Source organism: Mirounga angustirostris, unplaced genomic scaffold, assembly GCF_029215605.1.
Source record: "Mirounga angustirostris isolate CCGP_5_RB_7025 unplaced genomic scaffold, mMirAng1.0.hap1 SCAF_4, whole genome shotgun sequence".
NCBI classification, from domain to species: Eukaryota; Metazoa; Chordata; class Mammalia; order Carnivora; family Phocidae; genus Mirounga; species Mirounga angustirostris.
Window position 1 is genome coordinate 106,801,332 of NW_026991712.1, and position 24,365 is coordinate 106,825,696.

General features: G+C 39.8%; 1 protein-coding gene and 1 pseudogene across 3 annotated transcripts in view; one reads left to right on the forward strand and one right to left on the reverse strand.

The window, feature by feature from the left end:
- SLC35A3 (solute carrier family 35 member A3) overlaps nt 1-19,424 on the reverse strand; it is a 64,350-nt gene extending 44,926 nt beyond the window's left edge. Inside the window, exon 1 of one of the 3 annotated variants that reach the window (XM_064588764.1) lies at nt 18,464-18,758. In XM_064588764.1, the coding sequence (XP_064444834.1) occupies nt 18,464-18,481 (18 nt within the window). In that variant the 5' untranslated portion in view covers nt 18,482-18,758. Of the gene's footprint in view, nt 1-18,463; nt 18,759-18,937 lie in introns of those variants that run through there. The other 2 variants (XM_045897112.3, XM_045897110.3) reach the window with 2 other exon arrangements.
- Nucleotides 14,768-14,896, forward strand: LOC123860573 (U4 spliceosomal RNA; annotated as a pseudogene).
- Nucleotides 19,425-24,365: the final 4,941 nt, after the last annotated feature.

Consider the following 24,365-nt stretch of genomic DNA (forward strand, 5'->3'; position numbering starts at 1 on the left):
ATCTATGCTGATATACAGACCTAGCTCATTGCTTTTGACAGTTCTAAAGTTCCATCAAATGAGTGAACCTTTTATTTACCGAATCTCCTACTGATAAACATTTAGCATCATTTTCCTTTTAAAAATTTAAATTTAAAAATTTAAAAATTTCCTGGGTTGCCTGGGTGGCTCAGTCGGTTAAGCATCTGCCTTCAGCTCAGGTCATGATCCCAGGGTCCTGGGATCAAGCCTCACGTTGGGCTCCCTACTTAATGGGGAGTCTGCTTCTGCCTCTGCCCCTCCCCTCTGCTCGTGCTCTCTCTCTCTCTCTCAAATAAATAAAATCTTTCAAAAAAAAAATTGGCTTCCAAAGATTCTTGCTTTACAATGTCAATTCTGAGTTTAAAGGCTTAAATATTTTAAAGGCTTAAAATGTTTAAAAAATATCCATTACATGAAGTATATGTATCATTAATGTACACTACTGCTACCACCTCTACCCCCAAATTAATCAGGATTAGTGAGAAATGAGTTGTGTATACCACATCTAAGTGCATTAGATATGCATTAACTAAATTTTGAAATATTCAAAACATTATATACTAATAATTTTTACTCATCTTTTCAGACACAGATAGGTCCTTGTAGGTAAATCTGAATATCAGTCTGGCTATAGACTTATTCCAATAGCTTATCAAAGTATATGCATAATCTTCAGGACTATAATATGAAGCCCATTATTTCTACTGAAACAAGACTATCTGTACTTCGCTGATATGTCTCCAGCTACTAAAAGTCCTAAAAGACCAAATGTATAGTCAATGTTTTAAACTGTAATAAAATTTACATAGATTCTTGAAGACTACTAAGTACCTAAGAAATTCTGCATATCAATTTTCCTTCAATTGTAAAAATAAAAGTCTAAATTTCTTAACTTATGGTTTTTAGAGTAAGCTATATTTACATTTTCTAAACACTGGTTCTGAAATATACTCCCTAAGTACAATAAAATAATCTACTAAAGGTTAATGACATAATAGAGTACATATGAAAACACACAAATTATAAAGTGCTAATAAGCAAATAGCAGTTCACATTATATGCTATTCAGAAACAGTTACTGGTAAAAACAGATCTTTTAAGATTTTCCCAAGTAAATGAACAGAAAAAGTAAATAAATACATACAAAAATACTGACCTCAGTTGCAATTTTTTGTCCACTGTCTTCCATGATGCCAAACTTTAAAACTGCAACCTATAACTGTATGCTAAATAATGACAAATAAAATTCATCACAACTGCCTTTACTTCTGACACTGGCATTTATATATCTTCCTTTCAAACTACCTCAGAAGTAGCCACAGCATTTCCTAAAAGTAGCAAAAATACGTCATACTTGTTAATAATCTTGTGGAAAATCAAAACATTTTATGTTTTATAAAAGTGAAAGAAGAATGAGTCAAAGATAATTTATACTATCTGTATAATCAACTGTTTCTATGATAGAAATAATAACTTCCACTAACTTAGTTCACTTTTAAGTGCAAAGCACAATCCTGCTCAGTCACACTTAATAATCAACTCTTTACTAAGGTTCCTATTACATTCTAAGTAAAACAACTTCTCATTGTTTCTCCTTCCCTTTCTTCCTCAATGTGTCAGGTGTCTGTTTACATAAGGCAAATATCACCTGTATGTAAATTACAGTACTGCCAATTTTTAACTTGTTCTTTCACTACTGTAGAATTTCCATTCTTACATTCAGTTAAATCGATAATACTCAAATATTTCTTCAACTATACAAATAAAACCTATTTGCATTCTAATTTTTAGATTAAAAATTGTTCAGTATTATTGTACTCTTTATATAATGTCAGCAATTTGGAAAACATAATGATCTAATAAGTATAGCTCTAAGATCCCCTTTGAATGTGTTGTGCTTCACTCTCCCATTTCTCCATCTCTGTGCTATTCTGCTCTACCACTTTCTGCTATGGCCATTTCCTCCACTTACAGCTAAAGGCAGAAGTTAAAGATATTCTTAAAAAAAAAAAATAAAGCTATTCTAAAAAGAATAGAGACTAGTGTAAAAGCCAGGTTGGTCCACAGGCACTAACCATTAGTAAATGTTCAAGACCATTAGTAAATGTTCAAGGAGACTGGGGGCAGAAGGGAAAAATAAAGGTATCCTCCAACTCTCCTCAACTTGCCATCAATATTTAATACATACAATGCTCGGCATTAGGTACACAATGATGAACAAGACAAATATAGTCTTTTTCTTCATGAAGTTTATCCTCTAGCTTGGAAGATACATTATTCAAACAACTCAAGAAATAGTATTAAGTATGTAAACTCCTATGACAGGGTGCAAGAGAAAAATATCATAGGAAAATGATGATACCTTATGTCCACTTAGTTAAACTCAAACGTATTTCCCAAAGTCCCTTTCTCTGTATGGTGCTAGGTTAGAACTGGCTAAACATAAAGTCTGCACAAAACTTGGGAGACAGGGTGACACAAGAGCATTACTCACAAAAAATACTCAGGGTTAAATGTGGTAAAACAGAAGCAGAGAATTAGGTTCTAGTTATCCTCACTCTTCCCTGCGCTAGGTCAGCTCTTCCTCACAACTGCTGATCCTACTGCACAAAAGTGGGCTCATGCTCTCCACCAGACTCTTGACTGCGGACGGAAAAAGACAGCTACACAGAGAGGACAGCTTTCTATACACCTTTCCACCAGCTCCATTACATGATCCTATTCTGGCTTATAGGACATGCCTCGCTCCCTAGATTCCTTTGAAAGCTGACTTGTGTACCCACACTAGTGTTTCAGGAGGGCTGCTTTTACTGACTTTTCAGTAATCCTCCAACACTATTTTTCCCCCCAACACTCTCTTTTTTAGACCTTTACTTCCCCTGCTTTTCCCATAATTGAGAAAGGTCTTATTCCTATCACAAATCCCTTATTCTATAATAGTGAAGGGTTCTGTTTCTCTATTGAACCCTGATACAGTGTTTGGTACCAAACGTGGTTCTAGGGTAACAGATCCACAATGATAATAATTTGGAATCAGTTTTCTGATCCGACTAGATTTAAGGCCATTAAGGACCCTATTACCAGTGGTAAAGGAGACAGTTGTAGTTGTTCATCTGCCAAGGCAAAAATTACTTAAACTATCACCTGTAAATACCTATAATCAACATTAGGTTTTGGGTGATCAAGTAGTGCTGCCACAAACATTTTACTGGAAATTGGCATATAATGGTGTTCATTTCTTGCTTCTAAAATAACTAGAAAACTTGGAGAAAGAAAATAATGAACTTGAGACCCTAAATTCACAGCCCATGGTCCAGGTAAAGTATCAGAAAGTTTCTGTCACAGCCTAAAAACAACTTATCTCTTTTAGCTACAAAGTCAGTATTTCTGAAAAACAAATCCAAAGTCTGATCCTGTCATGGGCTTGAAATAAAAAGCAAACTGAAGGGTGCCTACGTGGCTCAGTTGGTTAAGTGTCTGCCTTTGGCTCAAGTCATGATCCCGGGGTCCTGGGATTGAGCCCTGCATTGGGCTCCCCGCTCAGCGGAGAGTCTGCTTCTCCCTCTGCCTCTCCTCCTGCTCATGCTCTCTCTCATATAAATGAATAAAATCTTAAAAAAAAAAAAAAAAAAAGCAAATTGAGTTTACAATTTCGCAGGGTCCCAGAATCCTATGCTCTACACATTTTTACAATCTCTATATCCTAGCACATGTCCAGACAGTAAAATATGCCTGAGGATTGTAGTAGGCTGAATAATGGCCCCCAAATATATAGGTTCTAATCCCTAGAACCTGTAAACGTTACCTTACTTGGGAAAGAGGATTTTGCAAATGAAATTAAGGATCTTGAGATGGGAAAATTATCCTGGATTAGCTAAATGAGCCCTAAACACCAACACAAATGTCCTTATAAAAGACAGAAAAGGAGAACACAAATACTCAAGAGGAGAAGACAGTGTGAAGATGGATCCAGAGAGAGATTTGAAGATGCTGGCCTTGCAGACTAGTGATACAGCCACAAACCAAGGAAGACTGGCAACCACCAGAAGCTGCAAGAGAAAAGGATGGATTTTTCCTTAGAGCCTCCAGAGAGAGGATAGGTAGTCCTGCTGACACTCTTGATTATCAGCCTAGTGATACTGATTTTGGATTTCTGGACTCCAGAACTCTGGGAGAATATATTTCTCTTAATTTAAGCAACCCATCTGGGATAATTTGTTACAGCAGCCACAGGAAATCAATACAAGTATCTGTATTTTTAAAACTTAATTGTTCTCCATTCTATGTCTACTTAGGCAGAAATCATTCCTAGGAGGAAGACAGTTACAATTAAGTTTTCAGTACTCAAAAGAATTAATCAGTTACCAGGAAAACTGGCTTACACTGAAGAGTGCATACAACAGTTCCTCTCACATAGCTTGTGCTGTGCTTAATAAATATTATTTAAAATAAATGCCAGACTCAGTAAAAAAAATCAAGGATACCAAATAACTGAGATATTACTCTAGTGATGTTCTGTCATGGAAAATGTGAAGCCCATCCACTTGGTTCACAAAACTAAATGGTTAATAATAACATTTCTAGAGGGAAGGTAAGAACTTGACCAGTATTACAAAGTAATTCTACTAATGCTTACTTTAGAAAATATCAATTTCTTTGCCATTTTAAAGAACATAAAAGGTAAAAGAAAGTACAGATCATCACTATTTTTATTCATGTCTTTGTTTTTATAACCTAAAAAAGTAATAGCAGTAATCAGAGTTTATAATCTAGAAAACAATTTCCAATTTTAAATTTTCTGTTCACACTATTCTCAAATTGACTCCTTTATTTTTTTTATAAGATTTTATTTATTCACTTGACAGAGAGAGAGAGAGAGCATGTACAAGAAGGAGGAGTGGCAGGCAGAAGGAGAGGGATAAGCAGGACCCTGGGTTCATGACTTGAGCTGAAGGGAGACATTTAACTGGCTGAGCAACCCAGGCGCCCCAAATTAAATCCTTTAAACATGATTTATTGCCCAGTTTGAAGTATACTATGTGTGTCAAAACATGCCATCTAAAATATACCTATCTATATGCAGAAAGTCAAACATAATATAATCATTCTATAAGACAGTGTTGTTCCCCAAGTACTAACATTAATAACAAGGTTCTAGCATTTTTTCAAATGCTTAAGAATTAAAATATACCAGGATAATTAAGAATAATGTTCAGCTATTTATTTAATTCAGCCTGAGGATAAATCTGAAAGATCAGGGGCTTTAAGATGTTTCTCTTTCTTTTTTTTTTTTTTTTTAAGGTTTTTATTTATCTGTCAGAGAGAGCGCGAGCGAGCCAGCACAAGCAGGGGGAGCGGCAGGCAGAGGGAGTAGCAGACTCCCCGCTGAGCAAGGAGCCCGATGCTGGACTCGATCCCAGGACCCTAGGATCATGACCTGAGCAGAAGGCAGACACTCAACTGACTGAGCCACCCAGGCGTCCCAAGATGTTTTTCTTTGTAGCACTCACAAATGGTAAAAATTTTAGAAAAATGTTTAAAATAATTTAACTGAAACTTAATAGAACATATGGAATTAGCTGGTATTTATGGATTTATGGTTTGGCAAGTTGTCAAGGACAAAACATATTTTGAACTCTAGCTATTAACTGTGCTTAGGTAATTAATGGGAGAATACCACCCTCCCCTAAGGACAAAATTCCACTATTAGAATTCAAATGCTGTGTGGTGGTGGTGGTGGTTGTTGTTTTTAACCACCACCCTTTCTAAACAGGAAATTGCCACCACTCCCAGGTAAACCTACAGTCTTAGGAGTTTATATATACCATGGGTTTAAAAACTCTTGAGTACATTTCAATTATGCCTGTTGAGTATTTACTGTTCAAGTCTCATGTCACTCTGCCTCCCAACTGATGGGACAGCCTTCAGACTCTAACAACTCCAACCTCCATATAGCTGATACCTTACTAAAATGTTGATCTGATCACATTCCTTCTCTTTTTGTAAAAGTTTAACTAACTCCCTACCAAGAGAAGATACAGTACAAACTCACACAAAACAGTCCCTCACAATCTGGCCCCCACCTAAATTCTCTGCCATAAACTATGACCTGTGTCAAACACTTTTTCTTCATGCATTCTTTGAATAAATATCCCTTTTTTAAAAATACTCTTTCCTTGGGACACCTTTAAGGCTGTTGGTTAAACATCCAACTCTTGATCTCAGCTCAGGTCTTGATCTCAGAGTGATGAGTTCAAGCTCTGTGCTGGGTGTGGAGCCTACTTGAAAAAAAATTTTTTTTTTAATTATAAATTTTCTTTCTTCTTCTTTAGCTATTTCTCATCTTGTATCAAAATACAAATCTACTCTCAGTGAAGTTTTCCTAAGTTTCAAGCAGACTAAAGCCTCCCCTCTACTATATTCCAATATGATTTCATACTTATATTTTATAATACCACTTATAAATTTTATCAATCTAATTTGTTGACATATATGCATATCTGTGTTTTATTCATCATTGTATTTCCTGCATCTCCTTACGAGGATATGTCACATAACAGTCAGGTACTCTATGTTGAATTTATAAAAGAATAAATAAACTCTACAATATGTAAATTCTCAGAAAGGAAAAATGATCCTCAAAAAATAAGTCTCTCTGTATAATACATAAAAGATACAGGCACCCTTGCCAAAACTGGTTCTCATTAAATGTTTCCTAATAATTGTAACTTCAGAAGTTATAATTTATTAAATTAATAAAAGAACATTTACTGAACACCTACAGCATATCAGACATTGTGCTAGGTGCTTTATAGGCATTATCCCATTTAAATCTAATTTAATCTGTAAAAGAAGGAATCACTCATTTTACAGATTTAAAAAATCTGTAGGTTCTGAGATATTAAGTATATAATTTACCTTGCATAACATGTCAGAGCTCAGATATAAAGCAAGACTTCTCTCAGTCAAAGCTATCAATTCATGGCTTATGAATTTTTCCAATAAGTCTTTTGCATGGTCTTTGCAGTAAAGGCTAAGTGTTTAAAAATGTCTACGTTTTAGACGGCCAGTCAGCATAGTATATTAGAGTATGCCTTTGGACTCAGACCACCTAATTTCACATTCTGTCCCCACCACTTGATAAATAATGCATTCTATTTAACCTCTCTGTCCCTCCTTTCCCTCATCTATAATGGCAGGGGAGGGGAGGGGGGAAATAGTATGTACCTCACACAATGGTTGATTAAAAGATATCAGTCAGAAGAAGTGGTTATAATACTACAGTGCTTTATCTGAATATTCACTGAATACCTTTATAAGACTTACTCATGTTAGAAAATGCTACTAGAAATGTTTGGGTTTTTTTTAAAGATTTTATTTATTTATTTGACAGAGAAAGACACAGCGAGAGAGGGAACACAAGCAGGGGGAGTGGGAGAGGGAGAAGCAGGCTTCCCGCCAAGCAGGGAGCCCGATGCGGGACTTGATCCCAGGACCCTGAGATCATAACCTGAGCCCAAGGCAGACACTTAACGACTGAGCCGCCCAGGCACCCCTAGAAATGTTGTTTAAATGTGGCTTTAGAGAACATATGAATTTAGAAAAAACTTCATATCCAACTTTTACAGAAAAAGTAAGCAGAGCAAGTATAATGTATTTAGACACTCTCTTATTGGAATGATCTTTTTTAGCATTTTACCTGTTGTGACTTAAAAGTTTCAGCTTCATCTTAACTCTAATTTCTACTGTATTTCCTGATCTAGCATACTTTTTCAACCAAAACACTTATCTCCAGACAGCAACTGGTTCTTTGGTTTTTGAGTGTATCTCCCATATGAATGATAAACTAGTAAGAATTCCGGGCAGCCAATTTAGATAGAGAAGCTGAGTAACATTCAAGCTTATAAAGTAAAAACTCTCATATTTATATACCAAACACTCTCAAATCTACATAGCAGAAGACATTTAAAAATTCATTAAAAATATATAATCACAGCACTACACTCCTTCATTAAAGCAGACAATTAAGTTGAATGTACTTAGGATTGACTTGCTTTTTAGAGGGTCAACATCTAATGTTTAGCTACCAATTGATATTGATCTGAACTTTAATAATTCATACACATGAATAACAATATTAACTGCTGGTTTAGTGATGTTCAAATGATGATGTTCAATGACATTATTAACTGCTGGTTTGATTTCAGTTACCGATAGGTCTACGATTTACTCTTAATTTTTTTGCAGTTTCATACACACAAAAATTCCACAGCGGATTAATATCAAATAGAAAGTTCTCTCTCTAAAACTTTCAGGAGAAGGAAAAAGGCTCAAAAGTTATACTTCACAGCTACTGAATGGTAAGACTGGGCTTTAACTGAGGTTATTTCAGTTGATTCTAATGTGTATCAAGTCATTCATTCATCATATTGAGTTCCTACTATGTGAAAGACACATCTGCGCTGTCAGTTAAGCGTCTGCCTTCATTCAGCTCAGGTCATGATCTCCAGGTCCTGGGATCAAACCCTGCATCAGGCTCCTTGTTCAATGAGGAGTCCGCTTCTTCCTCTCCCTCTGCATCTTGCTGCCCCCCTCCCCAATTCGTGCTCTCTCTCTCTCAAATAAATAAATAAAACCTTAAAAAAAAAAAAAAGACACATCTAAGGATACAAATTATATCCATATCAAATATAACAAGCAGCGTAAAGAGTGTTTGCAGAACTTAGGGCCAGTTATTTGACCTGCATGACCTTTAATATTCTCACCTTTAAAATAGGGGTGAAAGGAAATTGAATATGCTACCCGTAAAATATGCCACTTTAGCATATTGGTTATTTCGAGCTGTAGGTACTTAAAAAACAGCAAATGCAGGGAGGCTTTTCCCAAACCTCCCTGTTCTGCCTAAAAACAAATCCTCCATAAGGAACTCAGTTGTCATAAATCCCCTCCCCAAAGGAGTTTCATCAACCAAGGACTGACTCACTACAGAAGAGAAGATTAAAAGTTAGTACTATACCCAGACAAACCTTGCCACAAACTATCTTACCTCTTACCTATTCTTCTAAGGGTCCATTCATCTTTCCTAAAAATTGCTTACTTTCCCCTAAGAGGCCTACATCTCCCTTCCCTTTTCCCTCTCAGAATGGTATTTAATTCTGAATTCTAAAGCTACTCCTTTGAGTTACTCACTTTCCCTGAGTGTATACCTTGTATATATGGAGAACATATGTTAATAAGTCTCTGTTTTTCTCTTGTTAATCTGTCTTTTACTATAAGGGTCTTGGCTAGGAACTCAGAAGATCAGAAAAAAAATTATTTTCTTCCCCTACAGTTTCTGGTGACAAAGGATGGGATTCTCAGATACCTACATAGAGCTCACAGATGGGACCCCAGAGCTCACAGATGGGACCCTGGAAGAACTGGCAGAAGCCAGAGATGGGTAAGAATTCTTACCAAATCAGCTCTCCTTGATCTGTCTGTAATGCCCAGACAGTCAAGAGAACATGGTAAAATTTCATATGGTCCCTTCCTTTCCAAAATCAGATTAGCAGAAGAAAAGCATTTGTAAATATTAGTTCTCTGAATTAAGATTCTTGGGAATTTGGTTTTGGGGTACCCGCTGGTTACCGATCCTTGCCTCCCAAAGTACAGCTACTACTTCCCTATTTGTCTCATTTTGTGCCTTAAAAATTTGGCTTGGCTTTCTGCCTGCCTGGTGCATGCAGGTTATCGGTTCTTGGGTGTGCAAGTGGCTCAACCATCAGGTTAGGAGTCATAAGAATATACAAGAGTAAGAAAATATAAGAATACAGAATATAGAACAGGAGCTGGACAGAAATGTGGGTTGCACCCCATTGGAAGCTAGCATCCTACTGACTGTTGCCAGTTGCGGGGGGGGGTGAAATGTGGACATGTCTCTTTCTTTTGGCTATCTTTAGTAGTGGTTCTAGGGCTTGGGAGGGCTGCATCTTTTTTACCTTCTCTGGGGATATCTCTTGCATCACAGTTAAGTCATAAAAGGCTTATTGGTTTGGTTTTGAATCACTTGATAGATTTACCTTTGGTTTTAAAAAAACATTTTTTGAAAAAAATATTTTTAAAAAGGAGTTCAGTACTGCCAGGAATATTTATTGTTTGTCCCAGCTGAAACCTGATAATAAGATGTTTGAAAGGAATTTTTAAAGGAACTCTATGGTCAGGTTAGTCTAATTGGAAGCTTGTATTTGGAGAGTTATTTGTTAAGGCCTCTCTGTTCTATTTCATCCTATTCCTCCCATGAGAACTTTTCAGTCCACCGAAATCCTCCTCTTGAACGCCTGTTAGCTATATGCTCTGCAACTCTGTCTACCTCCTTCTTATTGGCATGATTTTGCTGAGGATAAGCTGGGCCTGCACTGGCTTCTTTGGGAAACCTAAGATCTTCCCAAACTGGCTCCTCTAAGACCTCTCTCCCTTCCCATTGCTTCTGTTCCTTTTTCCTCCTTTAGCCAACTTCAATCTTCCATTCAGTTCCCTTGAATCCTTCAGGCCCCGTCTCCTCCATCCCTCTGTCCACCCCTGCAAGACTTCTTCCTTCCCACTTTAGCCCTCAGATGCCTACAGTCACTTGAACTTTAAGCCCCCTATCCTCCATCAGGCGCCCTAAGAGAGTTAGAGACAACTACCCTGATGCTGAAAAGGGAAAGGGAGCTATTTGGATACTGGGCAAATGAACAACAAGCTTAAAAAGTCTTCTCAGGGCACCTGGCTGGCTCAGTCAGAGAAGTGTGTGACTCTTGATCTCAGGGTCATGAGTTCAAGGCCCACGTTGGGTGTAGAGATTACTTAAATAAACTTAGGGTGAAAAAAGTCTTTTCAACAAATATTAGTAAAAAACTTTAGCCATCTGAACAGGTAACTTTATCTTATTCCATCTGCCAGAAACACAATTTGGATCCAACTGTTCTTTTATATAAACTAGTGAGTTTTCGGGGCGCCTGGGTGGCTCAGTCATTAAGTGTCTGCCTTCAGCTCAAGTCATGATCTCAGGGTCCTGGGATCGAGCCCCGCATCGGGCTCCCTGCTTGGCGGGAAGCCTGCTTCTCCCTCTCCCACTCCCCCTGCTTGTGTTCCCTCTCTCACTGTGTCTCTCTCTGTCAAATAAATAAATAAAATCTTTTAAAAAAACAAACAAACAAAAAAAAAACTAGTGAGTTTTCTATTATTGTACCTGACATATGGCTAAGAATTTAAAAGAAAAGCTGTAAGATCTCATTTCTGTTTGTCTGTATGTTTTAGATGTGTGATATTTTTCTACCTCTAGATGGTCTTGCCAAAAGTAGTCTGTAAAAGAGCTCAATTTAAATTATGGAAAAAGGAGTACTATATTAATTTAAAATTCTCTGAGAGGAATACAGAAACTAACACAAATGTTTTTAAGTTCACATGACTCAGGTAATCTTTGGCAAATAAGAATGTTGTTGGTTTAGGGGAGCCTGGGTGGCTCAGTCGTTAAGCGTCTGCCTTCGGCTCAGGTCACGATCCCAGGGTCCTGGGATCGAGCCCCGCATCAGGCTCCCTGCTCCATGGGAAGCCTGCTTCTCCCTCTCCCACTCCCCCTGCTTGTGTTCCCTCTCTCGCTGTGTCTCTCTCTGTCAAATAAATAAATAAAATCTTTAAAAAAAAAAAAAGAATATTGTTGGTTTAGCTGAAACAACAACAATAATAAAAACAAACAAACAAAATGGATGTATCTCCAAAGTTGTCAGCATTAAATATAATGCAGACATAAAGCTTTTCTACCTGGGTTTACAAGTCAAATAAGCACACGTTATCTCTATGTTACAAAATCTGTCAGCAAGAAAAAACAGTAAGCTGCTTAATGTCTCATGAAATTTTCATGAGTAATTGAAACATATTTGTTTGAAACAAGTGAATTAAATAAATGTAAAAGTTTAAATGTAAAAAAATTTAAAAATATAAAAATTCATAAATGAACTTTTCAACAATAATTATTTTTTATATGTCTGCTTGAAATAGTTTCCCAAATCTTTTTGGTAACTTATGTCTTTAGAGTTTTGCGAAGTCAAGTTAAATGACGGATACTCAGTGAATATGTAAAAAAAAAAAAAAAAAAGGGGGGTGGTTGTAGTGCACGTTCTGAGTTAACCAGAATGTTGGTGTATGAAAACATTTCAAAATTACTTGCTTCCTAGTTTTCACTAGAAATAAGGATTCTAAGAGTTAAGAATTCTAATTAATATATGTAATTAAAATACTAGAAATAGGGCGCCTGGGTGGCTCAGTTGGTTAAGCGACTGCCTTCGGCTCAGGTCATGATCCTGGAGTCCCGGGATCGAGTCCCGCATCGGGCTCCCTGCTCGGCAGGGAGTCTGTTTCTCCCTCTGACCCTCCTCCCTCTCATGCTCTCTCTCTCTCATTCTCTCTCTGTCAAATAATAAATAAAATCTTTATAAAAAAAAATACTAGAAATAAGGGGGGAACTCTGTATACAAGGAAAGTAAATGTGTTTTGGTATAAAAAACTAGGGGATATGGAGATATGTTTTTGTCAAGGGAAAAAAAAAGAGTAATTTTGTCCTAAAGTAGAATAATTGGTTGTTCCAGAATGAAAAAGAGCAAAATAAAAGACAAAAACTAAATAGACATGGAAAGCTGGGGAGAGAGAGAAGAAATTTATTTTGAGTGGTCAAGTGGCTAAAATTGAATGCATTAATTATAAGGGCTATAAAATCAAGCCTTAATATCAAAAGTACATTGATGTAAAACCAGAATTGAGTCTTTTTTAAAAAAAGATTTTATTTATTTATTTGACACAGAGAGAGAGAGAGAGAAGCAGAGGGAGAGGGAGAAGCAGACTCCCCGCTGAGCAGGGAGCCTGACACAGGACTCAATCCCAGGACCCCAGGATCATGACCTCCCCGGAAGGCAGACGCTTAACTGACTGAGTCACCCAGGCACCGTAGAATTGAGTCTTGTTTCTCCTTAAAGAACAAAGTTTTCAGGGCGCCTGGGTGGCTCAGATGATTGGGCGTCTGCCTTCGGCTCAGGTCATGATCCCAGGGTCCTGGGATCAAGCCCCAGGTCTGGTTCCTGGCTCGGCAGGGAGCCTGCTTCTCCCTCTCCCTCTACCTCTCCCCCTGCTCATGCCCTCTCTCTCTCTTGTGTCTCGGATGAATAAATAAAATCTTAAAAAAAAAAAGAACAAAGTTTTCTTGGACTATGGGTCCACTCTTGATAAGATTGTGAAAGGTTTTCCTTTACCTTTTAAGTAAACTGCTTAGAAAATAAAGATCCTGTGTTTCATCAAAATAACTTCCTGTGCTTCCCATTTTCTTTATCAGGTCTTTGATTACTTAAGAAAATGGAGTCTTGGGCGCCTGGGTGGCTCAGTTGGTTAAGCGGCTCAGGTCATGATCCTGGAGTCCCGGGATCGAGTCCCATATCGGGCTCCTTGCTCGGCAGGGGGTCTGCTTCTCCCTCTGACCCTCCCCCCTCTCATGTGCTCTCTCTATCTCATTCTCTCTCTCAAATAAATAAATAAAATCTTAAAAAAAAAATGGAGTCTTCTCTATTAAAAGAGCTAAAGTTATATATATATACATATATATGTATATATATGTATATATATATAGGAACTCTATCGTCAAGTTAGTCTAATTGGAAGCTGGTATTTATATATCATATGTTATATATATAACTATATATATATAGGAACTCTATGGTCAAGTTAGTCTAATTGGAAGCTGGTATTTATATATCATATGTTATATATATAACTATATATATATAGGAACTCTATGGTCAAGTTAGTCTAATTGGAAGCTGGTATTTATATATTATATAATATATATTATATATATATATATATATATAACTATGTAACTTTCAGTATTTGCCTTCAATGTTTTTGTCACCTTAGTTAAAGGGATTGTTTCACAGGACCTATGATCCTATTTAATTATGTGTTTTAAACCCTTTTAATATGTTTGGCAAAATTCCCCAAAATCAAATCCTAAACGAAGTCTTTTGGACCTGGAACTTTGATTTGTTCCACAGGGTCCCTGAAACATCTCAAAAGATTTGTTCTCTCTCCTTATAAAAAAGGAGATGTCAAACTAATGAGGTTTATTTGATATGTCAGATTATAGCCTTCTAAATAAGAAGTGATGTTTAACCTTCTTAGGTTATATCTGTATGGATGGATGTTATTAATATGTGTTCCAGAAATTGTATAAAATTTCTTAAAATCTGATATAGCCTGGCATAATATCATATTATGTCATCAGTCATAATTCCAGTGATCATCTTAAAGTATGTGTCACAGAAATAACCATATATCCTTGTCAACTGCATTAGAAATGAATTCTCATCAGATCTTTAAACATGGCCATTTTAAGTCTTTTGTCATTTACAGATAGTTATTTTTTTATGCTGATGCTTTCATGAAAGCTTTTCCAAGCTGCTATGATCCAAAAATGCTTGTCTTCAAAAAGATTCATGGAAATAATCCTGACCAGTACTCTAGAAAACAGCTTTCTGACAACTTTAAGATCATACCATTGAATTGGGTAAGAATTTTCAGAATTCCATAGAAAAAACTGAAGGATTCATAAAACTACTAACCCAAGATCAAGCAAAACAAGAATTAAATGGGACTGAATAAACTGATGAGGATGATTATAATTTCTGAGTTTTTGTTTGAAACACTGCTGGTTCTTTAACATTTTGTTTAAAAGATTTAAGGAAGCTTTGCGCAGTGGCAGTATCATAGCCAATGAGGTTTATCCGAGGTGTGATTATTGCTAATTAAAAGATTTAAGGAAGGGGCGCCTGGGTGGCTCAGTCGGTTAAGCATCTGCCTTCAGCTCAGGCCGTGATCTCGGGGTCCTGGGATAGAGCCCCAAGTCAGGCTCCCCGCTCAACCGGGAGCCTGCTTCTTCCTCTTCCCCGCCCCTGCTCCTGCTCTCTCTGTGTCAAATAAATACCTAAAATCTTTTTTTAAAAATTTGTTTTTAATTAAAGATTTAAGAAAGCCTTTTCTCTTAAGCTTTCTTTAACTTACAACAATTTGGTAAACGGTACCTTTGTAAACAGAATTGAAATATTTATCTTTTTCTCCTTACCTAATTCCTCCAGAATTCAGAAACCCTTAGTATTTTTAGTTTCATGGCAATGTAGTTATTTGTATAAGTTCAATATGAATCTGTTCTCCCTGTAACAAGACACAATTGGAAACACTGGCTATACTGCCTAAGTTTTGACTGGAATGTCACATTTGAGAAGGATGGGTATAGTATCAGATATGACCAGACAACTTTAAGCAACTAAGATTGACTTTATAGAGCCAATAAAGCCCCTTCAAAAAAAACCCAATTAGTATCTGGCTTTCAGGGTTCTCAGTCTTATCAGCGGGGTAAGGAAGGTCAATTCCCGGCAGGCCCAAGAAACTCAGGATCTCTTAGGGACCTCTAGAAGAGAGAAGAGAGGAATTCACCCAAATCTAAAGATATTGCAGGGGGGGCGCCTGGGTGGCTCAGTCAGTTAAGCGGCTGCCTTCAGCTCGGGTCATGATCCCAGGCTCCTGGGATGGAGCCCCGTATCATATCAGGCTCTCTGCTTGGCGAGGCGCCTGCTTCTCCCTCTCCCACTCCCCCTGTTTGTGTTCCCTCTCTCAGGGTCTCTCTCGCTCTGTCAAATAAATAAATAAAATCTTAAAAAAAGAAATTAAAAGTAGTACAGGCAAAGTCTGATGGTGAATCCTTGGCTTGGCTTCCTAGCCTTGAGGAGCTTTTGAAAGTCCACTCGGAGATTCCTTCTGAAAAGTTCCAGCAAGGCAGACTTTAAAAGAGCCTATATGGTTAATCACTATTCTTACATAAGTAATCAAACCAAGTTTTATGAAACTAGACTGATTTTACACACAAGGTAGTCATACTCGTTTATCTTTGGTAGAAATGGAGATGACTGTAGAGAAAAAAAATTATGTTTCAGTAGCACACTATTGTGGATATCAGATTCTAGACCTGTTTATTGTCTTTGAGGTTTTGTTATCTACCTATAAACTGGACTGGCTCCTGAATTCCTCTAGTTTTCTCCAATATCTCACTAAGACTGTCCAAACTAACATGTCCAACTTTCTCCCACCCTTCCGACTTGGAATCACTAAGAACAAAAACTGCCCTTTTGCTAAAGCCCTGTAAGCTGAAGCTGGACAATTGGATACAAGTTGTGATACACGTGATCCTGGAGACAAGGATTAATTCTTGTGTGGTGGTGTAACCTTGTTTCAGATTTTTATTAATAATCTTATATTTGAATTTGCCTTTCTGTTCCATGTTTGATCCTAGTAAGAAATCTTTGAGGTAGTATAAATTCCTCAAATAGGGCGCCTGGGTGGCTCAGTTGGTTAAGCGACTGCCTTCTGCTCAGGTCATGATCCTGGAGTCCCGGGATGGAGTCCCACATCGGGCTCCCTGCTCAGCAGGGAGTCTGCCTCTCCCTCTGACCCTCCTCCCTCTCATGCTCTCTGTCTCTCATTCTGTCTCTCGCAAATAAATAAAATCTTAAAAAAAAAAAATTCCTCAAATAACCATAGTAAAATGCAAATTAACAAATATTATAAAATTATAGGGCTCAGCACACAAGAGAAAAAAGAATATCTTGGACTAATGGTAGACTTCAGAAAGCTTTGTAAGGTGTCAACTTCTAGTTATAAATAAAATAAGTCCTAGGGATACTGTATAGCATAGTGACTATTGTTAATAATACCATATTATATATTTGAAAGTTACTAAGAGAGTAGATCTTAAAAGTTCTCATCAGAAGAAAAAAATATCTTAACTATGTGTGGTGATGAACTTTAACTAGACTTATTGTGGCGCTCATTCTGCAATATATACAAATACCGAAACATGTTGTACACCTGAAACTCATATGATGTCATATGTCAATTATATCTTAAGAAGTATTTTTAAAAAGAAGGTGCCATATAAGGCATTAAAGAATAAGTAGAATTGGGGCGCCTGGGTGGCTCAGAGGGTTAAGCGTCTGCCTTCGACTCAGGCCATGATCCCGGGGGTCCTGGGATAGAACCCCATGTAGGCTCCTTGCTCAGCTGGGAGCCTGCTTCTCCCTCTCCCTCTGCCTGCTGCTCCCCCTGCTTGTGTGCCCTCTCTCGATCTCTCTCTCTCTCTCCCCCTATCTCTGTCTCTGTCAAATAAATAAATAAAATCTTAAAAAAACAAAAAAAGACTAAGTAGAATCTCTACAAAGATGGTAAGGAAGATCCTTGTAGAAGAAAGGATGCAAGCAAAGACCAAGGCAGGTAGGCATAAAGTGTGTTCAGAAATAACATTTCCAAGTAACTACTGCAGTTTAGCTAAAAAAAAAAACAAAAACCAGGATTATGTGGGATAAAGTTAATTTAAAAAAATGAAAGGGACATATTGATCTGATTGGAGCTATGGACAGCTGCAATTTTGAAAGGTTTTGAATGCCATCCTAAATAATTTTAAATGTATTTTGGATCCAATAGAGGGTCACTGAGTATTTCTGAGGGAAGAGTAACCAGGGACTGCATAAGCTCTCTAACTTTAAGAAGCAGTATGGAGGGGAGTGACTGGAAGGGGGACAAATTGAGGGAAGCAGGTCCAGTTTGGAAGCCATTGCTCTACTGCAAATAAGAGAAGAGAAACACCACATTTAGCGCGGAGGTAGAGGGAAAGAAAAAGGGGAGAAGTAAACTGAGACGCTGAAAAAGTAGACTCTACACGTAGGAGAAGTGTTAGGTAGGAAATGTTAGGACCATTGACGTAAACTTAAGTCACTCCCTTAAAGGAAACAACCGGAGTTTACCAATGAACCTAAGAGCACCAAGTGAGAAACTGTACCAAATTTCATCTTTTACGATCAAAGTTGAATGTTGATTGAAAACCAAAAACTCTGATTCCATTTTCAAATCCTGCGTGTAATAAAACATAATAAAAGATTCAGTCTTTCTACTCAAGTAATGAAATGTAAGTGGTTGGCTAAGCAAGGCCCATTTCAACATTCAGTATCACTCTTTTTTTTTTTAAAGATTTTATTTATTTGAGAGAGAGACAGAGAGCATGAGAGGGAGGAGGGTCAGAGGGAGAAGCAGACTCCCCGCCGAGCAGGGAGCCCGATGCGGGACTCGATCCCGGGACTCCGGGATCATGACCTGAGCCGAAGGCAGTCGCTTAACCAACTGAGCCACCCAGGCGCCCCAGTATCACTCTTTATAGTTCATTTGAACCAGCGTTCCTGAAAGGTGGTTAGTTGGTAAATAAATGCTATTAAAATCCTCCCTTCCTCAACACCCAGAACCCTCCCCCCAGCATACACGCGCGCGCGCGCACACACCTGTTCTGACAGGAATCTCACCTAGCTTCGGACAGCCCGTGCCTACGTACTAGCCTTACCAGGGACAGCCCTTCCATCGCTTGAAGTCCCTGCGGCTTCTTGAGCGCAGGGTCCTCGTCTGGTGGATCGGCGCCTACCACAGGCTGCACTCGGAGCCGGAGCTCAAGGGACGCTCCCCACCGAGCAGCGAGCTCCGCACGCCCCAGGCTCTGAGGCACACGGTGCCGTTTTCCTTGGCTTGACACACCCCTTTCCTCGGGCCCTTTTCCTCCTCCACCCAGCACATTCCGCACGTCGTCCCTCGGAGGTACAACGTGTCACTTGATCCGCTCCCACCCGTGCTTGGCTGGACACCGGCCCCTTCACTCTGACGGACTTTCCATCCGGCCCCCGCACACCTTTTCCTCCGCCTCCGCCTCCGCCTCCCGGGGCGGCCCCGGACCACCCCCCCGGCAGCCTCTAGCGCTCCGGCCGGCCGCCGCAGCAGCCTGCTGCCCTACGCCCGCCTCCCCCCAGGGGCGCTCCACGCTCACCTCCCGCGCAGCTCGACAGGCTGCCTGCACCCCGGGCGGCGACTCAGCTCCGCCCGGCGCCCAGGCTGTCCAGCCCGCTGGGTCCCCCACGAGCCCGGACGCGCTGAGCCGCCGCTCCAGCTGCCTTCGCCGCCGCGAGCCTGGTGCGGCCCAGGCGTTTCCGGGTTCCCGCGGTCCCGTCCCCCAAACGCTCCGGCTTCCGCCTCGGCCCGGGCAAAGGCCGTTCCCGGCTCGGCTGTGGCGGCCCCAGCCTGGCGCTTGCCAGCTCTGTCCCGAAGGCGAGGCACCTCGGCGGCTCGGCCGGCAGCCCCGGGGGTAGGCTTCCCCGTCGCGTCGCCGCCCCGGGCACTGCCTCCTGCTAGATGTGTCCGGGGTGGAGGAGTTAGAAGGAGTGGCTCCGGCCCCGGGCTTCTGCGGGGCTGTCCGGCTGTGCAGGGTGCCAGGGCGTCCGCCTGCGCAAGGAAAGGCAAAGTCCTTTGGGCAAAGGACCCTGAGAGGGGGTGAAGAGGCTGATCCAAGAAACAAACAACCCCACTGCTAGCGATAGCTGTTACTGTCCCTGAAAACAACGAGATTAGCCTGGCGTGGGCTGCCCCCCAGGAGTCCAGAAGAAGGCTTGTGGAGTTGGAAAGGACCCCTTCTCCCGTCCTGGCCAAGACCTTGAGTGTGAGGAGAGCCCAAAGCTCTCTTAGTGCTATTGACCAGGAGAGGGGAAGAAACAACAACAGGAAAAAAAAAAAAAAAAAATGGGGCCAGAGGATCCCGGAGTCCTAAGAGACTAACCCCCTTCCTGGCTTCATGGATCCCTTACACAATACTACCTTTTTTTTTTTTTTTAAGATTTTATTTATTTATTTGACAGAGAGAGACACAGCGAGAGAGGGAACACAAGCAGGGGGAGTGGGAGAGGGAGAAGCAGGCTTCCCATGGAGCAGGGAGGCCGATATGGGGCTCGATCCCAGGACCCGGGGATCATGACCTGAGCCGAAAGCGGACGCTTAACCACTGAGCCACCCAGGCGCCCCACAACACTACCTTTTGGAGGCCTTCTGATATCTTTGTTGGAAACTCTCCAACCACCGCAGCCCATTCTGATGATGGACAAGCTAAAATTAATATTCTAGGTCCAGTTTGATCATCAAATTGTAGGGCAGGATTATCCCTTTCCTCTTTTTTTTTTTTTAAAGATTTTATTTATTTATTTGACAGAGGGATAGAGAGAGGGCACAAGTAGGCAGAGCAGCAGGCAGAGGGAGAGGGAGAAGCAGGCTCTCCACTGAGCTGGCAGCCGGATGCAGGACTCGATTCCAGGACCTGGGGATCATGACCCAAGCCCAAGGCAGCTGCTTAACAAACTGAGCCACCCAGGCGCCCCTATCTCTTTCCTCTTAACACAATGCCACTGTAAATGAAGCCTACATCTGTTTATATTGCACATGATTAAAACTACCTCTGTAGAGACAGAGCAGGAAAATAAAATTAACTGTGTTAGAAAAATAACTGGCTTTAAAATTTTCTGTGTTATGACCTTGAGAAAATCCCTGAATGTGGAACTTTATATTAGATCTTAATGTTTATCCAAATATTTTGGAAACAAAACATGGCTGGTACAAAACAGTAATAGCTAGGCACTATTCTAACATATCTATCTACCTATATTTTTTTAATTCAAAAAATGGTACTCAGTAAATATGTGTGGTTGTAAGGGGAAAGAGAGAGATAAATGTTTTGAAAATACACCAGCAGAGGTCAGTTGGTTAAGCGACTGCCTTTGGCTCAGGTCATGAACCTGGAGTCCCAGGATGAGTCCCTCATCGGGCTCCCTGCTGAGTCTGCTTCTCCCTCTGACCCTCCTCCCTCTCATGCTCTCTGTCTCTCATTCTCTCTCTCTCAAATACATAAAATCTTAAAAAAAATAAAAATACACCAGCAGAAAAATATACCTTAAGCCACAAATACATTTTTAATTTATTTTTATTCTTTTTATTTATTTTTTAAAGATTTTATTTATTTATTTGACAGAGAGCGAGAGACAGCGAGAGAGGGAACACAAGCAGGGGGAGTGGGAGAGGGAAGCAGGCTTCCCGCTGAGCAGGGAGCCTGATGCGGGGCTCGATCCCAGGACCCTGGGATCATGACCTGAGCAGAAGGCAGACCTTAACGACTGAGCCACCCAGGTGCCCCACGAATACATTTTTTAGATTAAAGACAGACCTTTCAGCTCAGAAAGCTTTAAAATGAGAAAAATGAGAAGTGGAAGCAGTTATAATTATGAAACAGTAACATGTGTTTTGACATCTGGGACAGGCATGAAATTAAAAATGACCAAAACTCTATACAAACAAAAGGGATGATGAAAATAGAGGGCCAATATATATATATATTTTTAAGAAAATAGAGGGCCAAATATATGAAACTCACAACTGCTGTAAAGTTATGTGCCCTAGCACTGATGACCAAAAGAAAGTAATACTTTCTTTTTTTTTTTAATTTTTTTAAGGTTTTATTTACTTATTTGTCAGAGAGAGAGAGCACAAGCAGAGGGAGAAGCAGGCTTCCCGCTGAGCAGGGAGCCCGATGCGGGACTCGATCCAGGGACTCCAGGATCATGACCTGAGCCGAAGGCAGTCGTTCAACCAACTGAGCCACCCAGGCGCCCCGAAAGTAATACTTTCATTAGCCCTTCCTGGCTTTACAATTTATACTCATAATACCTACTGAACTGCTTTGAGCTTCCCTGTATATACCATCCATAGGACCTTTTCCTATTTCTCATGCTGTTCACTAAGTGTAGAATATGTTTCCACTGCTCCCGCATATTTTTTATAGCTAGCCCATTCCACTTTTAATTCTCTGCCCAGATGTTATCACAAACTTGAAGCCTTTTCTAGCCTCCTTCCTCCCAGGGGTCTGATCTCCTTCTCTGTGGTCTCATAGTGTTGTGAGGCACCCTGTGCCTACCTAGATAATTTTACTTCATTGTATTGTGATCTGTTTCATATCAATTCTTTCTAACACTTTCCTTGAGATCAGTGCTATCTCATTTATCTCTGGATCTACAGCTTTTAGCACCCTGGTTAGCACATGGTAGAAATTCAATACGTATTTCCTGAACTGAGCTGTTGGTAATGATGTCAAAGACAAGCCAGACAGTACAAAAGCTTGCCAGGGAAGAATGTGAGCAGAGCCTGAACTGCAAGTCTAGGCACCCAACACATTCAAAAAAGTTAAGTCAGTACCCAACATCTGAAACTCTTCTAATAACATCAATTTAATAAGGATTGTCCCTTGAGTAGCTCACCTATATCATCTCATCTAACCTTCAGAACAGCCCTGTAAAGTAGGCATTAGTGTCTGTGTTTTACAGAAAGAGAAACTGAGGCTAAGTGACATTCAGTAATTTACTGAAGTTCCCAGACTTACTGAAAGATAAACTGGGATTCAAATCCCAATTTGTCTGCTTTTAAAGTTCATGCTCTAAAACACTACATTTAGCTGTTATAGAAAGAAAAAATGGCTGTGGCGCCTGGGTGGCTCAGTCGTTAAGCGTCTGCCTTCGGCTCAGGTCAATGATCCCAGGGTCCTGGGATCGAGCCCCGCATCGGGCTCCAGGCCCGCATCGGGCTCCCTGCTCGGCGGGAAGCCTGCTTTTCCCTCTCCCACTCCCCCTGCTTGTGTTCCTTCTCTTGCTGTGTCTCTCTCTGGCAATTAAATAAACAAAATCTTAAAAAAAAAAAAAAAAGAAAGAAAGAAAGAAAGAAAAGAAAGAAAGAAAGAAAGAAAGAAAGAAAGAAAGAAAGAAAGAAAGAAAGAAAAGAAAGAAAGAAAGAAAAAATGGCATAGGAAAAGAATGAGCCAGAATAGAAAAAAGGTGGCAGACAGCAAAAGTGGCAATAGAGTTAAGAAGTGTCAGTGACGGGACACCAGGGTGGCTCAGTCGGTTAAGTGTCTGCCTTCAGCTCAGGTCATGATCCCGGCATCCTGGAATGGAGTCCCACATTGGGCTCCTTGCTCAGTAGGGAGCCTGCTTTCCCCTCAGCCTCTCTCTCTCCCTCTCTCTGACAAATAAATAAAAATATTAGAAAAAAAAAAGTGTCAGTGAAGAACAGAGATGGCCATGAGGAAGGGAGAAAAACAGCAATCTGGGAACACTGGGGCGGAGGACTAGCTTTGGCCTCCCTATAATAACAGCTCTGAGAGGCAATATTTTGGCTACTTAAAGACAGGTAAAGTTGAACAACATATGGGCCTGAGGATAGCCAGGGTCAAACAGGACTAAGTATCTCAACAGGACTTGATTAGAGTTGCCAAATAAAATACAGGACACCTAGTTAAATTTGAATTTCAAATAAACAATGAATAATTATTGAATATATGCAATATTTGGGATATACTTATACTAAAAAAAAATCATTGGTCTATCAGAAGTTCAAATTTAACTGGGTATCCTATGTTTTTTTTGCTAAATCTAAGAATCTGATTGAAAACATGAGTGGTTTCCAGTGATGCCCCACAAAAATTAAGACCAAATCAAATTATATTTGGTGCTGTTGACACTGCAAGCTTTATGAACACAAAGTGACATTCCCCAGATCAGTATCTTTAGGCAGAGCTGGTAGTGTAGGGACTTTTTTTCTTTTTAAATTCATTTATGTATTTATTTTAAGATTTTATTTATTTATTTGACAGAGAGAGAGCACAAGCAGGGTGAGCAGGAGAGGGAGAAGCAGGCTCCCTGCTGGGGATCATGACCTGAGCCGAAGGCAGACACTTAACCAACTGAGCCACCCAGGTGCCCCTATTTACTTTTTTTAGTAATTTCTATACCCACTGTGGGGCTCAAACTCATGACCCTAAGATCAAGAGTCATGTGCTCTTCCCACTGAGCTAGCAAGGCACCTTGATGGCCTACGACTCAGTAGGAAAAAAAGGAAAGGAAAGACAACAAATAAGAAAGAAAGAACAAAGATTATGGTGATATATGTTTTTAATGGATATCTGTCCTAACAGTTAAAATACAAAACATTTCCGTGCTTAGAGATAAACCTCAGGTTTCCAGGTGTCACTTACAGTTTGTTCTTATGCTATTATAGCTCTTAAAATTATTGAATTGAAATTACAGCTCACGAACAGGAAAAACTAGTTCATTCAAGTTGTCAAATTAGTTGAATCTGGCATGTTCTTAGTTCTTCAGGTCGAAGAACCTATATGTAAAGAAAGCTGGAGAGGATAGCCAAAGATTATTTACTTGTCCATCATTTACCTCAAAGAGAAGCTGAAGGAGGTCACTTCCATATCATTAATAGCTCAATGGACATGTGATCCTTTTGCTTTGAGGTGGATCTCTAGAGTTTAATGCTTTATAGAACATCTGTTAGACCGGTTTGAAATGAATTTAATTCCCGTGTCTTCCTTTAGCCAGGAGGAG